The 13,166-nt window shown below is 34.1% G+C and overlaps 1 protein-coding gene across 5 annotated transcripts in view; it reads right to left on the reverse strand.

Annotated features, from left to right (window-relative positions):
- Window positions 1-13,166, reverse strand: part of LOC115879391 (NPC intracellular cholesterol transporter 1) — an 81,588-nt gene that overhangs the window by 45,401 nt on the left and 23,021 nt on the right. For all 5 annotated transcript variants that reach the window (XM_030896211.1, XM_030896209.1, XM_030896210.1 and 2 more), the window contains exons 2-3: window positions 9,347-9,642; window positions 34-220 (exon numbers count right to left, since the gene is read on the reverse strand). In XM_030896211.1, the coding sequence (XP_030752071.1) occupies window positions 34-220; window positions 9,347-9,642 (483 nt within the window). The remainder of the gene's footprint in view (window positions 1-33; window positions 221-9,346; window positions 9,643-13,166) is intronic.

A 13,166-nucleotide genomic window follows, 5' to 3' on the forward strand; every position in this document is an offset into this window, starting at 1 on the left:
ACAGACTGTAGTATTATTAGTTTTAGTAGTTACCTGTTTACAGGAATTGTAGGTTTTCTCAAGGAAATCTTGAGTGATGTAGTAATTGACCACATCCACATAGCTTCTATTAGTTTGGGTGCTGACATTAGTATGAACTACTTCAATAAAGGTGGACTGATGAGGTGAACAAGTCAACTCACATATATGTTTCACTAAATTTGACATACAACTGGGACACCTGTAAAAACAATAATTAACCATTAAAACTAGAATATTATGTAAATAAAATATTATAAACTAAAACATGTTGTTTTGTTTTAATTTTTCTTTTTGCGGTCTGACCACAACAGGTGTATTTGAGCGTAGAAAACTGAGAAAAATCTGTTAGTTCCTAGCTGAGTTTATTCAGTAACTCGTAAGATATAATAATTTTAAATTTAAATCATCAGTTAAAAGTAATATTTTACAGTTTTCTCGTAAAACAATAAGAGAACATTACTTTTTAAAAATGTTCGTGGACCATAGTTTTATTGACATCGGGTCAATCAATAATTTTCCCAATCAGCTCGACATATTGTCATATTGATGATGTTGGCAGTATTACTAATCAAGCAATACCACTGTTATATTAATCAATTAAGGCCGTAAACAAACATAACATATACAAGTTTATATACTAATTCATTATAAAAAAATTAAATAACAAAAATATTGAAATGATAGTCCTGCAAATTAAGTGAAAAGTTTTGTTCTTAAATATCTACTATACATATTACAAACGAGTGTTCAAATATTAATCTTGTGGAATATATTATCAACATAAAACGAGATATAATTAACGAAATATCATTGTAACAACATATATTTTAGAAACGTCTAGGTTTACTTATTTCACTGAGATTTATGAAAAAAGTCCTTTGTCTCGGGTATAGATACCGACACGTCGTGGGAACAGTTCGAAACTAAACGAAATTGAACGACGCAGCATGAAACGTCAAAATAAAATCCCCCTCGCCCTTCTCCGCAATTTCACGTGTAGTTTCGAGGCGTTTTTAAAAAATAAAAGTAGGTCAAGACAAACGGAAATAGGCCAAGACAACCGGAGATAAACCGAGATGCGACAAAGTTAGGCGACGAAATGCGATCTTGATCTGTTTCGGTCTATTTTCCAAACAGTGTAGAAGGTGTATTAGTGTGGAAACACAGTACAAGCAGGTTTTCCGCTTACTGGTAGTTGGTGCCGATCTGGGTACCTATTCTTGACATCGTTCGCAACTTTGCGTATACGCATCACGTGTATTGTTATATGGCTTTTTCGGAGATGCGAGTGATATTTGAAGACGCGAGTGGTCAAGAATAGGTACCCTGAGACGGCGCTTGCCTGTAGAATGTAGAATGCAGAATGAGGGGGGGGCGGTAATCACTGCGACCTTAAAGATCTATTGCGCCCCCCCCCCTTCCTTGAGTCTTCACACAATGTGTAACAATCTATAACCCATCATACCCCTGTTGTAGAGGGGACAGGGTATTTCGCATCCTCCTCTGACAACAGTTCTTTCTCCGAGAGTACACACCATTCCACAGTTGGAGTTTGGCCCACCGAGGAGCTTGACTCCGGCTGAGGAACCCGTGAGGTGGAGGCTGGAGGATCTGTCTTGATCTCTCCTTAGACCTGATACCGGTGTTGTTCCGTATCTATAATAGAGGATATGTCCCTCTTTCTCTATTTCTCTGGTTGACGGTAAGCAGAAACCTGCCTCCACTATGTTTGTACCCTTAAGCGTAGTTTACACGGGCAAGTAAATTATCGCAAGTATATGTCTGAGAGCACTTCTACCAAACTTGCATAATGTAAACAGTATCCAAAAGCACTCTCCCAGCAAGTCACAAAACTGGCGTGGAAGTGGTTGCGACGAAAGACGCTGGCAAGTGTAAACAGGTTGGGAGAGTGCTCTGGCAAGTTAAAATTTATTTCCGTCTTGTTGAAAGTTTTTGGTGCAAGTGATTTTCGAAGGCCTGTTAAATAACGATATTAAAATGGAGTATGTGGTCGAAAGAAGATACCATCGCTTTTATTAATTTATTTGAAGGATTTCCGGAATTGTGGCAAAAAAAATCGAAAATTTAGATAATTAATTTTGAGATAGAGCTAAAAAGCAAAAAGCAATCAAATTTATAGCCGACAAATTCAACACAACTGAGGCTGAGATTCAGCGGAAGCTACATGATATTCGTACCCAAGCAAACCAGGAGTGGAACAAAATATAAAAAGAAAAAGTATAATCGACTTTCGCAGAAAATTGTTTAAATGCTTTGGGTCTTCATTTCTTATTTTTTTTAATAACATCGCGTAAGCTCCAAGACTAGGCCTTCTGGCAATCCATTCTTTAACCCATATTCTTTTTCTAGATTTTCTTGAGTGTTTGCGTAAAATTGCAACAAGAAGAGCAGTGGCTGCAGCTCTTTTTTTATGGCGCGATATTTTTCTACTAAACAATATACTTGTGCAATATACACCATACCGTGTACAGTACATCTGCTGGATCTGTATCTATGAAAGGAATGCGGACAAAAAACATTTAAATAAACAGCAATATATTTTATACGTCGATTTGACGAGTGCGTCACCGCAAATCGCTCCGCCTACTCATTTTATTGGCCACTTCCAAATTTGTTGAATTTTTATTGATGGGACGCGTCGCCTATTTTTTACGAAAAACATTGAGAGAATATCGTTTCCCCTCTCACGGATACCCCGTAGCTACAGAACGGACAGACGTACTGTATACGTGCATGCAATTTTTTGCTCAAAGCATATGCCTAGAAAGTACTTGTTGCAAGAAATTGCTTTGAAATTTGCTTAAATGTAAACACTATCGCAAGTTACTCTAGCAAGTTCTATCGCAATTTTCTATCCCGTGTAAACTACGCTTTAGAGTTACAACCTATTTACTCTTGCAATTTTTGTGTAGTACTTTTTATTACTACACGTAGTTGAAAAACGTAAACAAATATTTACATCGCATAATACATATTTCACCATTTAATTAAGTTAAAAGCAAATCTTATTCATTTTCCCCTTTACCTAACAAACATCAAACATAAACAAGTTAGTTATATGCCGTAACATTCTCACAATGTCAATATATGTAAAAACAAAAGTCAATTTGTTCTATAGTAAGAAGAAAGTGGAAATATTTAACGGAATATTTTTGGTTCTAAACACTGTACCAACTGTGTATATAGAAGATTAAATATAAACCGAAGGCTACATATTTTTTTTTAAATTCCTTAAACCACATCAAAAAATTATTCCTTATAGAATGTAGAATGTAGAATGAGTTGGAGGGGTTAATCACCACGACCTTAAAGACTCATGGCTCCAAAATCCGTTTACATATCAAATTTAATGATAGCAAAATCAATATAAAATATAAAATTAACTTTATTGAGATACGCAAGATTAATATGATTAATTTTTTTGGAGATAAGGCTAAATAAAAAAAAATAGTTTATTAATACATGTCGGATATTACATTAATATCCTTCTAATACACATTGTATGTCATTTAGATATAAAAGAAACAAACATTTTTTGATAATAACAAATATCTCATTTTATAATAATCTATTACGTTTAATATTGTTATAAAACCATGAGTCATATTTTATCATCAACCTTCCTTTCTTTTAAGTGATACCTTAAATCTCCATTCTACAAAAATTAAAAATTCTAAAAATTAGAAAATCCACTATTTTTGGAAAAGTTCTGGGTACTCTAAAACTCTAAATCGGAAATTCCCTTCGTCAAGTATTAAACCAAAAACAGAAATGAGTTGCAAACATAGTAAATACAATATACACTCGAGAATACTCAAAAATTTAATAATCAAGCGTGTTTTATATGAAGACAGGAAAAAATAATGATCATATTTTTTATTCTCATGGTATATTGACATATTCTTATTTATATCTGCTCCAGTAAAAGTCGGTAATCCAGTAATATTTTTAATAATAATGTTAATTATCATTAATTATTAAGGGACTAGGAACTAGAGGACTTGTTTTCGCTAAAGCTTTTGGTGCAGAAATGTTACAACCAACGACAGGATGTTTTTATTTGTTTTGATTATTATGATTTACTTCTAGCACGACTAGGGGACATCGGGGTAGACGAGGACGCATCCAAATCATAAAACAACTATATCGGAACAAGACAGCCGAAGTGAAGACAGTCTCGCGACCGAAGCCTTTGAAGTAACCAAAGGAGTGCGACAAGGATGCATTCTGTCACAGATGCATTTTAACATCTATGTCAAAAAAATATTCCAGCTTGCTCTCGAAAATGTGTTCAGGGGTATTAAGGTTAATGGTAAGCCCATTAATAATATCATATATACTGACGATACTGTTTTATTGGCCTCCACTATGGAAGATCTTCAAGAACTGCTAAATAAAATAAATAGTGTGGGACAACAGTACGGGCTGTATATTAATAGTTCAAAAACAAAACCATGGTGATTAGTAGACAAATCCAAAATGTTAACCCCACTGTGAAGCTTCATTTTCATGCATCCGTTGTCCGACGATACGTTGATACGATATTAATTTTATTGGTTGAATTTGAAGGCTTCGATTGGTTAGAAACGGTTAACCAATCGAAGCCTTTAAATTCAACCAATAAAATTAATATCGTATCAACGTATCGTCGAACAACGGATGCATAAAAATCAAGCTTATAAGCGGCGAGATCACTGATCAGGTGGACCGGTTTAAGTATCTCAGCTCTGTCTTGTAAATAACAAATGAGACTGCAACGAGGAAATTAAAAATCGAATCGGCATGATCAAAACAACGTTTCGAAGGCTTCAGAATATCCTCCTACAACAACGCTTACCGTTAAACCTCCGACTAAGAGTGATTATGTGCTATGTATGGCCCGTCCTGTTGTGTGGTGCGGAAACGTGGTCAATCAAAGTAAAGTCTCTAAATCGCATCGAAGCGTTTGAGATGTGGACTCTCCGTAGACTATTTAAGCTCTCGTATATCAATCACACAAGAAGTCCTGCGGAAAGCTGGTGTCGCAAGACAACGGCCTAATATAGTAAAGGTCCGGAAATTGTCATATTTGGGGCACATTTTGAGAGGAACTCGCTACGCCCGCCATTCCGAAACTGGTCCTGCAGGGCAAAATTGAGGATCGAAGAGGACCAGGAAGAAAACAGCACTCATGGCTCCGGAACATCAGAGATTTGAGCGGGATACCGGAAGAACCCTTACATACAATCATTTGAAGAAAATGTACAAATGATCCCCAAAGTGCAAAATTGCATATGGGACCGGAATAACATACAATACAATATATAGCTAACAATTTGGCATCGGACTAGTGAATGTCATATTAACAATGTCAATTACTAGCAATCGCTACTAAAAGCGTGTTGGTGTAAGTTAGAACAAGTGAAAATTTTAAGAACATTGAATCGCTTTCATATTTAAGCTGATCCATGTTAAAATTACAAAAAAAACGATAAGCAAACAGAGACGTTTCCCGATAGTAAGTTACCGGAAGCTGCTTGAAGGCCCTAAAGCTAGCGCCTAGAAGAGCCTAAGCTGCTGCCGGAACCAAACTAAAACATTTACTACTAAAAGTTTGTTTCAAAATTAGTTGTGAAACTTTTACTGGCATACTGTTAGTAAAGCAGTGAGTCTGAGCTAATTGTTAACATTCACAGATTTCTAGCATTTAAACGGCTAAAAACAATCATAATGACGATAATACACAACAGAATGACGAAAAACTAATTAAATGGATTAGCCTTGTGGTATTTACACAGTAAATAGATAATAATGTTGACAATAAAATGACGTATATCTAAAGACGGACTCAGACGACTCGTGTACTTGACAAACATTTGTTATTGGCATATACTTGCCATATTGTGTGAGTGGTTTACTTGTGCAATTATTTGTCACCCGTCACGTCGCGTGAGCACCCAGCTTGTTGTTGATTACAAATGAAAAAAATGTTGTTTGCAAAGATGGTATACTTGCCAAGTAGGCAAATAATGGTGTACTTGTAAGTACACCATTATTTGTAAGTACAAAAGTCATCTTAATGCCGAAACAGTTGTAGAAGGAAGAAGAATTTTGTGTAAACCGCATCAGCTGCTGAGCCATTTAGCGGCATTGAAATAGTTGTGTCGGGTTCATTACTGTAAAGTACTGTATGATCGAATATCAACGGCGTCAGCCATGGCTATGAAATGAAGACCGCTGTCATTTTATATGTAAATTTATATGGTGTCATCGATCGTCATTTCCCAGCCAACAGAACGCCGTTTTTTTTCGGTCACACGGTATAATTTAGATACAGTTACCTCTTTAATTGAAACAGCTAATTGTAACGACCTATTCCGATTAGCGAATAACTATACATATTGTATTATATTGTACAAAAAAATCTTATGGTTATTTGTATAATAATTTATATACATATGTAGATAAAACATATTAAGTATATTGATAGTTATTTGTTACATAAAAATAACCCCAAACTGTTTTTTATAAATATAAAATCTTATCTTGTAAAAATAATAAAAAAATCAAAAAACATCTACCCTTGGCACAGAAAAAAATTCCATCCCTCCCACGAGAGTTTTGGATTGTTCTTTTGTTGACAAACTTGAAAAAAAATTGTAATTGTATGCTGTTTGTGTGTGTGTGTGTTTTTTTAATATTATGATGCATATACAGACATAGGGACATAGAATCATATTCCACGATGTTACACATACTATCTATAGTCAATATATTATACATACAAACTATACAGATACCAACATCTCGTATTAATTCTCCATGTTTAACCATTCGCCAGTGACTGTCTACTAACAAATATTGAACGACTGGTTCATTTATTAAAAAAATAAAACGAGAGTTTTTTTTATCGCAAAGGTTTATATTTACATCGTTTATTAAACCGTTTTTTAAAATTTCAAAGCCATCCTTTCAAAACCACGCTTCCACGCTTCCAAAACCAAAACAGGGACAGGGATACGAGTATTTAAGCCAGAGGAGTATTTGTACACATTACAGTACAGTGCAGTATTTGGGTAGATTATGTAGGGAAAATACTCGGATACTGGCTTTTGTCAAAGCCCTGAGATAGTTATAACTCGAGAAAGGGAGACACACAATAGATCTGTAAGGTCCCGGTGATTAATCCCCCTCCCACACATACTATATTCTACATGTTTCCGTTTCAACATTATTTTTCTAATGAAAGTACTGACGATCGTGAGACGTTGATATTCAAGTTCAAATGCGTTACTCAAAGAAGGAGGAAAGGAAAAGACAGAGCAAGGAAAATGACACTCTGAATAGTATTTTCGTATTTTAAATTTAAATCTAGGATGACATGGCCGTGTTAAAACACTAATTTTTAATCCAGATGCCTTGGAAAAATAGATTTGATCGTCTAATCTATTTAGTGTCTTGTCCTGGCCGGTTAAAAGATGCCCAAATCGTATTTTTAATCATATCTCAATTTTTTCAAACAGAACGAGGGTGGCTTCTTGGCATATTTAGGAAAAGCATTTTTTACGAAGGGTAAGGGCGCGAATAACGATTGAGGTTGCATTGTATACCGGGTGCGTTCCAAAAGTGGCTCACCCCCTATAACTATTTTATTTTTTCAGATAAAAAAAACGAGATTTGGTATGTTAGTATATGACATAAATTAGGATTGATTGGGGTATTTTTAATCATATCTCATTTTTTTCAAACGAGGATGGCTCATTAGCATATTTGGAAAAAGCATTTTTTTACGAATAATTTGATACCACACACTTGGTATTTCGAGTCAAATTGTCATTATGAATCGCATGTTACAATTTCAAATAAACCATATTCGAAAACGTCAAAAGTTGACATATTATATGTCATTCTATTCCGAGTGTCATTTTCTATCGAATAAAGCAACAAAACACCGAAAGTACCGTTTAAAAATCAAAAGTTGTAGTTATTTCCGGTGAAACACGAAATGGCAGAAAACAATTCAATACGTTAATCAATCCTAATTTATGTCATATATTAATAGACCAAATCTCAATTTTTTATCTGAAAAAATAAAAAAGTTATAGGGGTGAGCCACTTTGGAGACGCACCCGATATACAGGGTGGTCCGAACTATATTCCGGAAACTTCGGCAACATATTCTGCAGATAAAAATAAGTAAAGATGTTCATATAAATGTATATCCGAAAATGCTTAGTTTTGGAGATATAGGGTGTAGAAGTTTCATTTTTATTTCAATTTTTTCCAAATAATTTCTGAAGTAACGTCAATATTTGGATGAAAAATGGTGTCTGGAAATTTTTTGACATGGGAAATTTGATTTTGATGTCATTATGACTCTTATTTGTAGGGGGCGTCACTTACGTGTATTTCAACTATTCTGAAGAGTAATAATAACTTTTCGTCCGTGCCTGTATAAAAAATATACATTTCCGTGATTTTTTACGTAAAAAATGTCTCTGGGTAAAAATCGCTACGAGTAACCGTTCTAAAGATATTTAGAATGGAAATAGTCAATGCATGTCATTACTGACTAAAAATAAACATGTTGAATAGATGGTTATTTGACTGAAATAATTAATCTGGGAACTTTTATTTTTCTTTGAAAAAATGATGATAAAACAGTCTCTGTTGAACTTTTGGCACAAAAAGATTTCAAATTTATGATACCAGTCTAATTATTATTGTTTAGTCAACATGTTTAATTTATGTCAATGATGACAGGTATTGATAATTTCGATTCTAAATATCTGAAGAGCCATTACTTGTAGCGATTTTTACTAAGAGACTATTTTTACGTAAAAAACGTGGTAAATTTATGTTTTTTTAGTCGGTAGTTATACAAGTACGGAGGAAGTACAAGTTATTACACTTCAACCCAATTAAAAATTATGTAGGTGGCGCCCTCTACAAGTAGGAGTCATATTGACATTAAATCAAATTTCTCATGTCAAGAAACTATCAGACACCAATTTTCATTCAAATATTGACGTTATTTCAGAAATTAATTGGAAAAAATCGAAATAAAAATGAAACTTCTACACTCTGTATCTCGGAAACTAAGCATTTTAGGACATACATTTATACGAACTTTTTTACTTATTTTTATCTGCAAAATATGTTGCCAAAGTTTCTGGAATACAGTTCGGACCACCCTGTATATCCAATAAACTAGTGGTAAAAAATGTGCGAAAAAAGACCAAAACCTGAATACGGATCCATTTTCATACAAAATCCACCAAATGTAGAAAAGAGAAAATCGAATATTTTATTCTGTCATACAAACCTTTTGAGAAAATTTGCGGCCAGAGTAACGCTGGCGGACATTGTTGCGACTTGGGCGTCATCACAGCACACTTGTGTGGGATCCATGTGCGGACACCATTGTTTGAACGTGTCAAACGACGTCTGGTTGAGGGATTTCGCCGTACCATTGTAGACGCAGTTCTGTTTCAATGATCCCTTCTGATTGCACTGACCAAACCAAATACAATGGCCTTCCGAAGGTGCCGATCTTGGTTTTAAAGGATTCGATGGAGCATCTGTTCGGCTTAATATACTATTACTATCGGCAGAAAAGACCTGCAAATAAGAAAAATCTCGATATATAAACGTAAATAAATATGTTTTAATTTATTTTGTAAAAGTGCTACTCTTTCTATAACATAACATTTAATTTGATACATAATTGTCGTAATAAGAAAATCTTTTAAATAGAAGTGGACAAAGTTTTAAAAATTGGTTGTTGATCATTGTTGCCTCGTTGCCTCTACATTAATAAAATATAAAATTACACCATTACCACAGTCCAATCATCAGACAGCCAGTCGACTTAGTTTTTTAGTACCCGCGCTTTACACCACCACGCCTGTTCTCGTTCTCAGGCAGGCAAAGCATTAGTCTCGGTAGTTTTTATAAATGGAACTTCAATGGAATATTACATTAATTAACGTCTATACCAAAAAAATTGCATTTTTTAATTTAATTAATTACTTTATTTAAAGTTTTATTTACTATTTTACTATTGCGATACAGAATTAGATATACAGGGTGGTCCGAACTGTATTCCGGAAACTTTGGCAGCATATTCTGCATACAAAAATAAGTAAAAAAGCTCGTATAAATGTATGTCCTAAAATGGTTAGTTTCCGAGATGAGTGTAGAAGTTTCATTTTTATTTCGAATTTTTCCAAATAATTTACAAGTATAGCAGTCATATTGATATCAAAATCAAATTTCTCATGTCAAAACACTCCCAGTTTTCATACAAATATTGATGTTACTTCAGAAATTATTTGAAAAAAAATCGAAATATAAATGAAATTTCTACACTCTGTAACTCCCAAACTAAGCATTTTAAGACATATTTATACGAACATTTTTACTTATTTTTATCTGCAGAATATGCTGCCAAAGTTTCCCGAATACAGTTCGAACCACCCTGTATATTATATTTTATGTGATGACTATTTATACTCTTGGCCAATTCCACTGCGATCTTTTCAGATCTATTGCGATCCTCTGTTCTCTAGATAACATTCTCCAGTCGTATCCTTTTCGCAAAGGTTAATAACTTAGTGACTGAACCCTCCATAGAGCTCTTTTTGAAAGAACCACCAAATTTGCCACGTTATCGCACTGATTTGACATGTGTTCTGTCGATTCTTCTTCTGATTAACGGAAAAAAATCGAGCAGAAGCCGAAGAAGCAGAAGCTGTTGTTACTTAGTTTAATCAAAAATTCAGCTTTTGTTGCAGCAATGAGTCTTATATATTTGTAAACAAGCTCTTGCAACAATCATTTTAAAAGTGAATAAAAACTAGTACTACAAAAAATTGCAGTAAAATTTGCTTATCGTTGGCGTACTAATTGAAACCGTTGTCGGGCAGGTTGTGACAAGTCTTCAATAGGGGAGAGAGAAAATATGGCGAACGTGTATATGAACGTGTTGAATTTGTGATCATACTGTAAAAGCAAATCATACATCAATTCAGTGCGCTACATGTTGTGCATGCGTCCAAAGGGGATGTTCCGGAAAAGTGCAGTATGCCAAATTGTTGCCGAATTTCGGAAAAATAAGACGCATAAGTGTGACTGTAAACAGTGTAAGAAAACAGGCTAGGAGACTGTCATTTGGAGTCGTCCGCGACGCATCGATTTCTAAATGCGAAAATTTTCTCTGCAATATGTGATATTGGTTAAGAGCGTATTGTGTGGTATTGTAGTAATTATTAATACAAAAGTATTTAAGAATTGCCGATCGAAGTTGTCATTTTTACTACAATGGAACGGAAATATTTCCGACATGCAGATTACATTTTACTAACAATCTTTAAGGAACAGCAGGATATGCTAGTCACAGAACACACTAAAGAAGAACGCTAACTCCCATGCATTTTTTAGTTTCAAAACGGTTTCAAATTTGTAAAGAAATCTGTAATCTGTATATTGAAGTGGCGCCATCTAGCCACCCAGGAAAGTAACAAATGTGGCGGCAAATTTAAATAGATGCAATTTATTTTTAAGCAAGACGTATTGACTTGTTCGCCAGTTAGAGCCAATCAGATTTCTACAAAATAATGTGTAGTCATCTGATTGGTCCCAAGTTGGCAAACAAGTCAAATGGTAAAAAACAAGGATTTATATATAAAGGTTAAACCAGGTTAAACTATTGTTAGCTCTTGCAACCAAGTTGGCAAACAAGTCAAATGGTAAAAAACAAGGATTTATATATAAAGGTTAAACCAGGTTAAACTATTGTTAAGTGTTAAATGGTTTGCTTATATCATTTTATGTGCATAAAAACCTACAATAAATAATTTATTTTAATTTACAGAAAATTATACCATGAAACATTTTACAAACAAATAAAACAACAGATTAAAAAGTATAATATTTATTATAGTACCAGATTTAAGAACACATAACAAATATCGTTGGAATACAAGAGAAAGTGACGTCCATTAGAAACAATGTTTTATTTACGTGTATTTTTTACATATGGACTTGAACAATTGTGTAATATCACATTGTGGAGTTTATGTACAAAAATATGGAGTTGATCAATTTTTTTTTGTAAAAATATATGGCGTTGTAAATATTACATTGTTAAAAAATAAAATTCACGAACATTTGGACTTGGTTAGGTTACCTAACCTCACTTTCTCGGATTATTAAATAAAATTGTTAGATAAATCAAAGACCTTTAACTTAAACCTTACCTTTCATAAAGATCTTAAAAATCAAACACAAAACAAAGTTCAAAAAAATTCAAAAATACAAAATCACGATTGTAAAATAAGATTGCAAAAAACACAGCCAAACAACCAGAAAACAGCGAAACGCACATCTCCGTTCAATTGCAAAATACAACTGGAGAGGAAGGAGGAAGCCGGAAACGGAAAACTGATTTGACATACAGAACAATGACAGAACATAATTAATAGGCAACTATAAAAACAATTTTGTACGCAATTGTTAGGCAACTAGAGAAATTAAAATAAAAATACGCCATCTAGCGCCCCAGGAAATTACTACCCCAAAAAAAGATCGTTCAAGGTCGTATATCTCAGTTGACTCAGTTGACTGGCCCTGATGCTAGTTTATGACCCTAAACACTTCCATATTAAAACCTTCTACAAAACAATGAACTGCTTCTGCAACTTTTAACTACAAAAAATAGTAAATAGATATTGTTACAACTTGTATTACAGTTTGCAACAAAGGATTTTACAATTGCAGCAACATTTTTTTTCCATGTTGACAAAATCTGTACATCGCATGCCTATTGAACTCACCCTGTTAGTAAACTCACTATAATTTTGACAGTTTTCCTGCCTTTGCTTTATAGGACTAGCACAAAATTTTGGTTTGTGTTCTACGATTACGATACGATCGAAAAACGGGCTTCAGAGATGGCTTGGATTTAAACATCGCCGTCATTTTGTATGTAAAATTATATAGGAAATGTCATCGATCGTCATTTGACCAACTGACACTTTTTTCTACGGAACTAAAAGTAACATTTTCATCACACCACTCGTCAATGTTGAACGACTTTACCTAAGCCAGAGCCTAAGTTAATTTCGAGGCGAACCACCGTTGGT

Source organism: Sitophilus oryzae, unplaced genomic scaffold (genome assembly GCF_002938485.1).
Source record: "Sitophilus oryzae breed Bouriz unplaced genomic scaffold, Soryzae_2.0 scaffold_1576_pilon_pilon, whole genome shotgun sequence".
Classification (NCBI taxonomy): Eukaryota; Metazoa; Arthropoda; class Insecta; order Coleoptera; family Curculionidae; genus Sitophilus; species Sitophilus oryzae.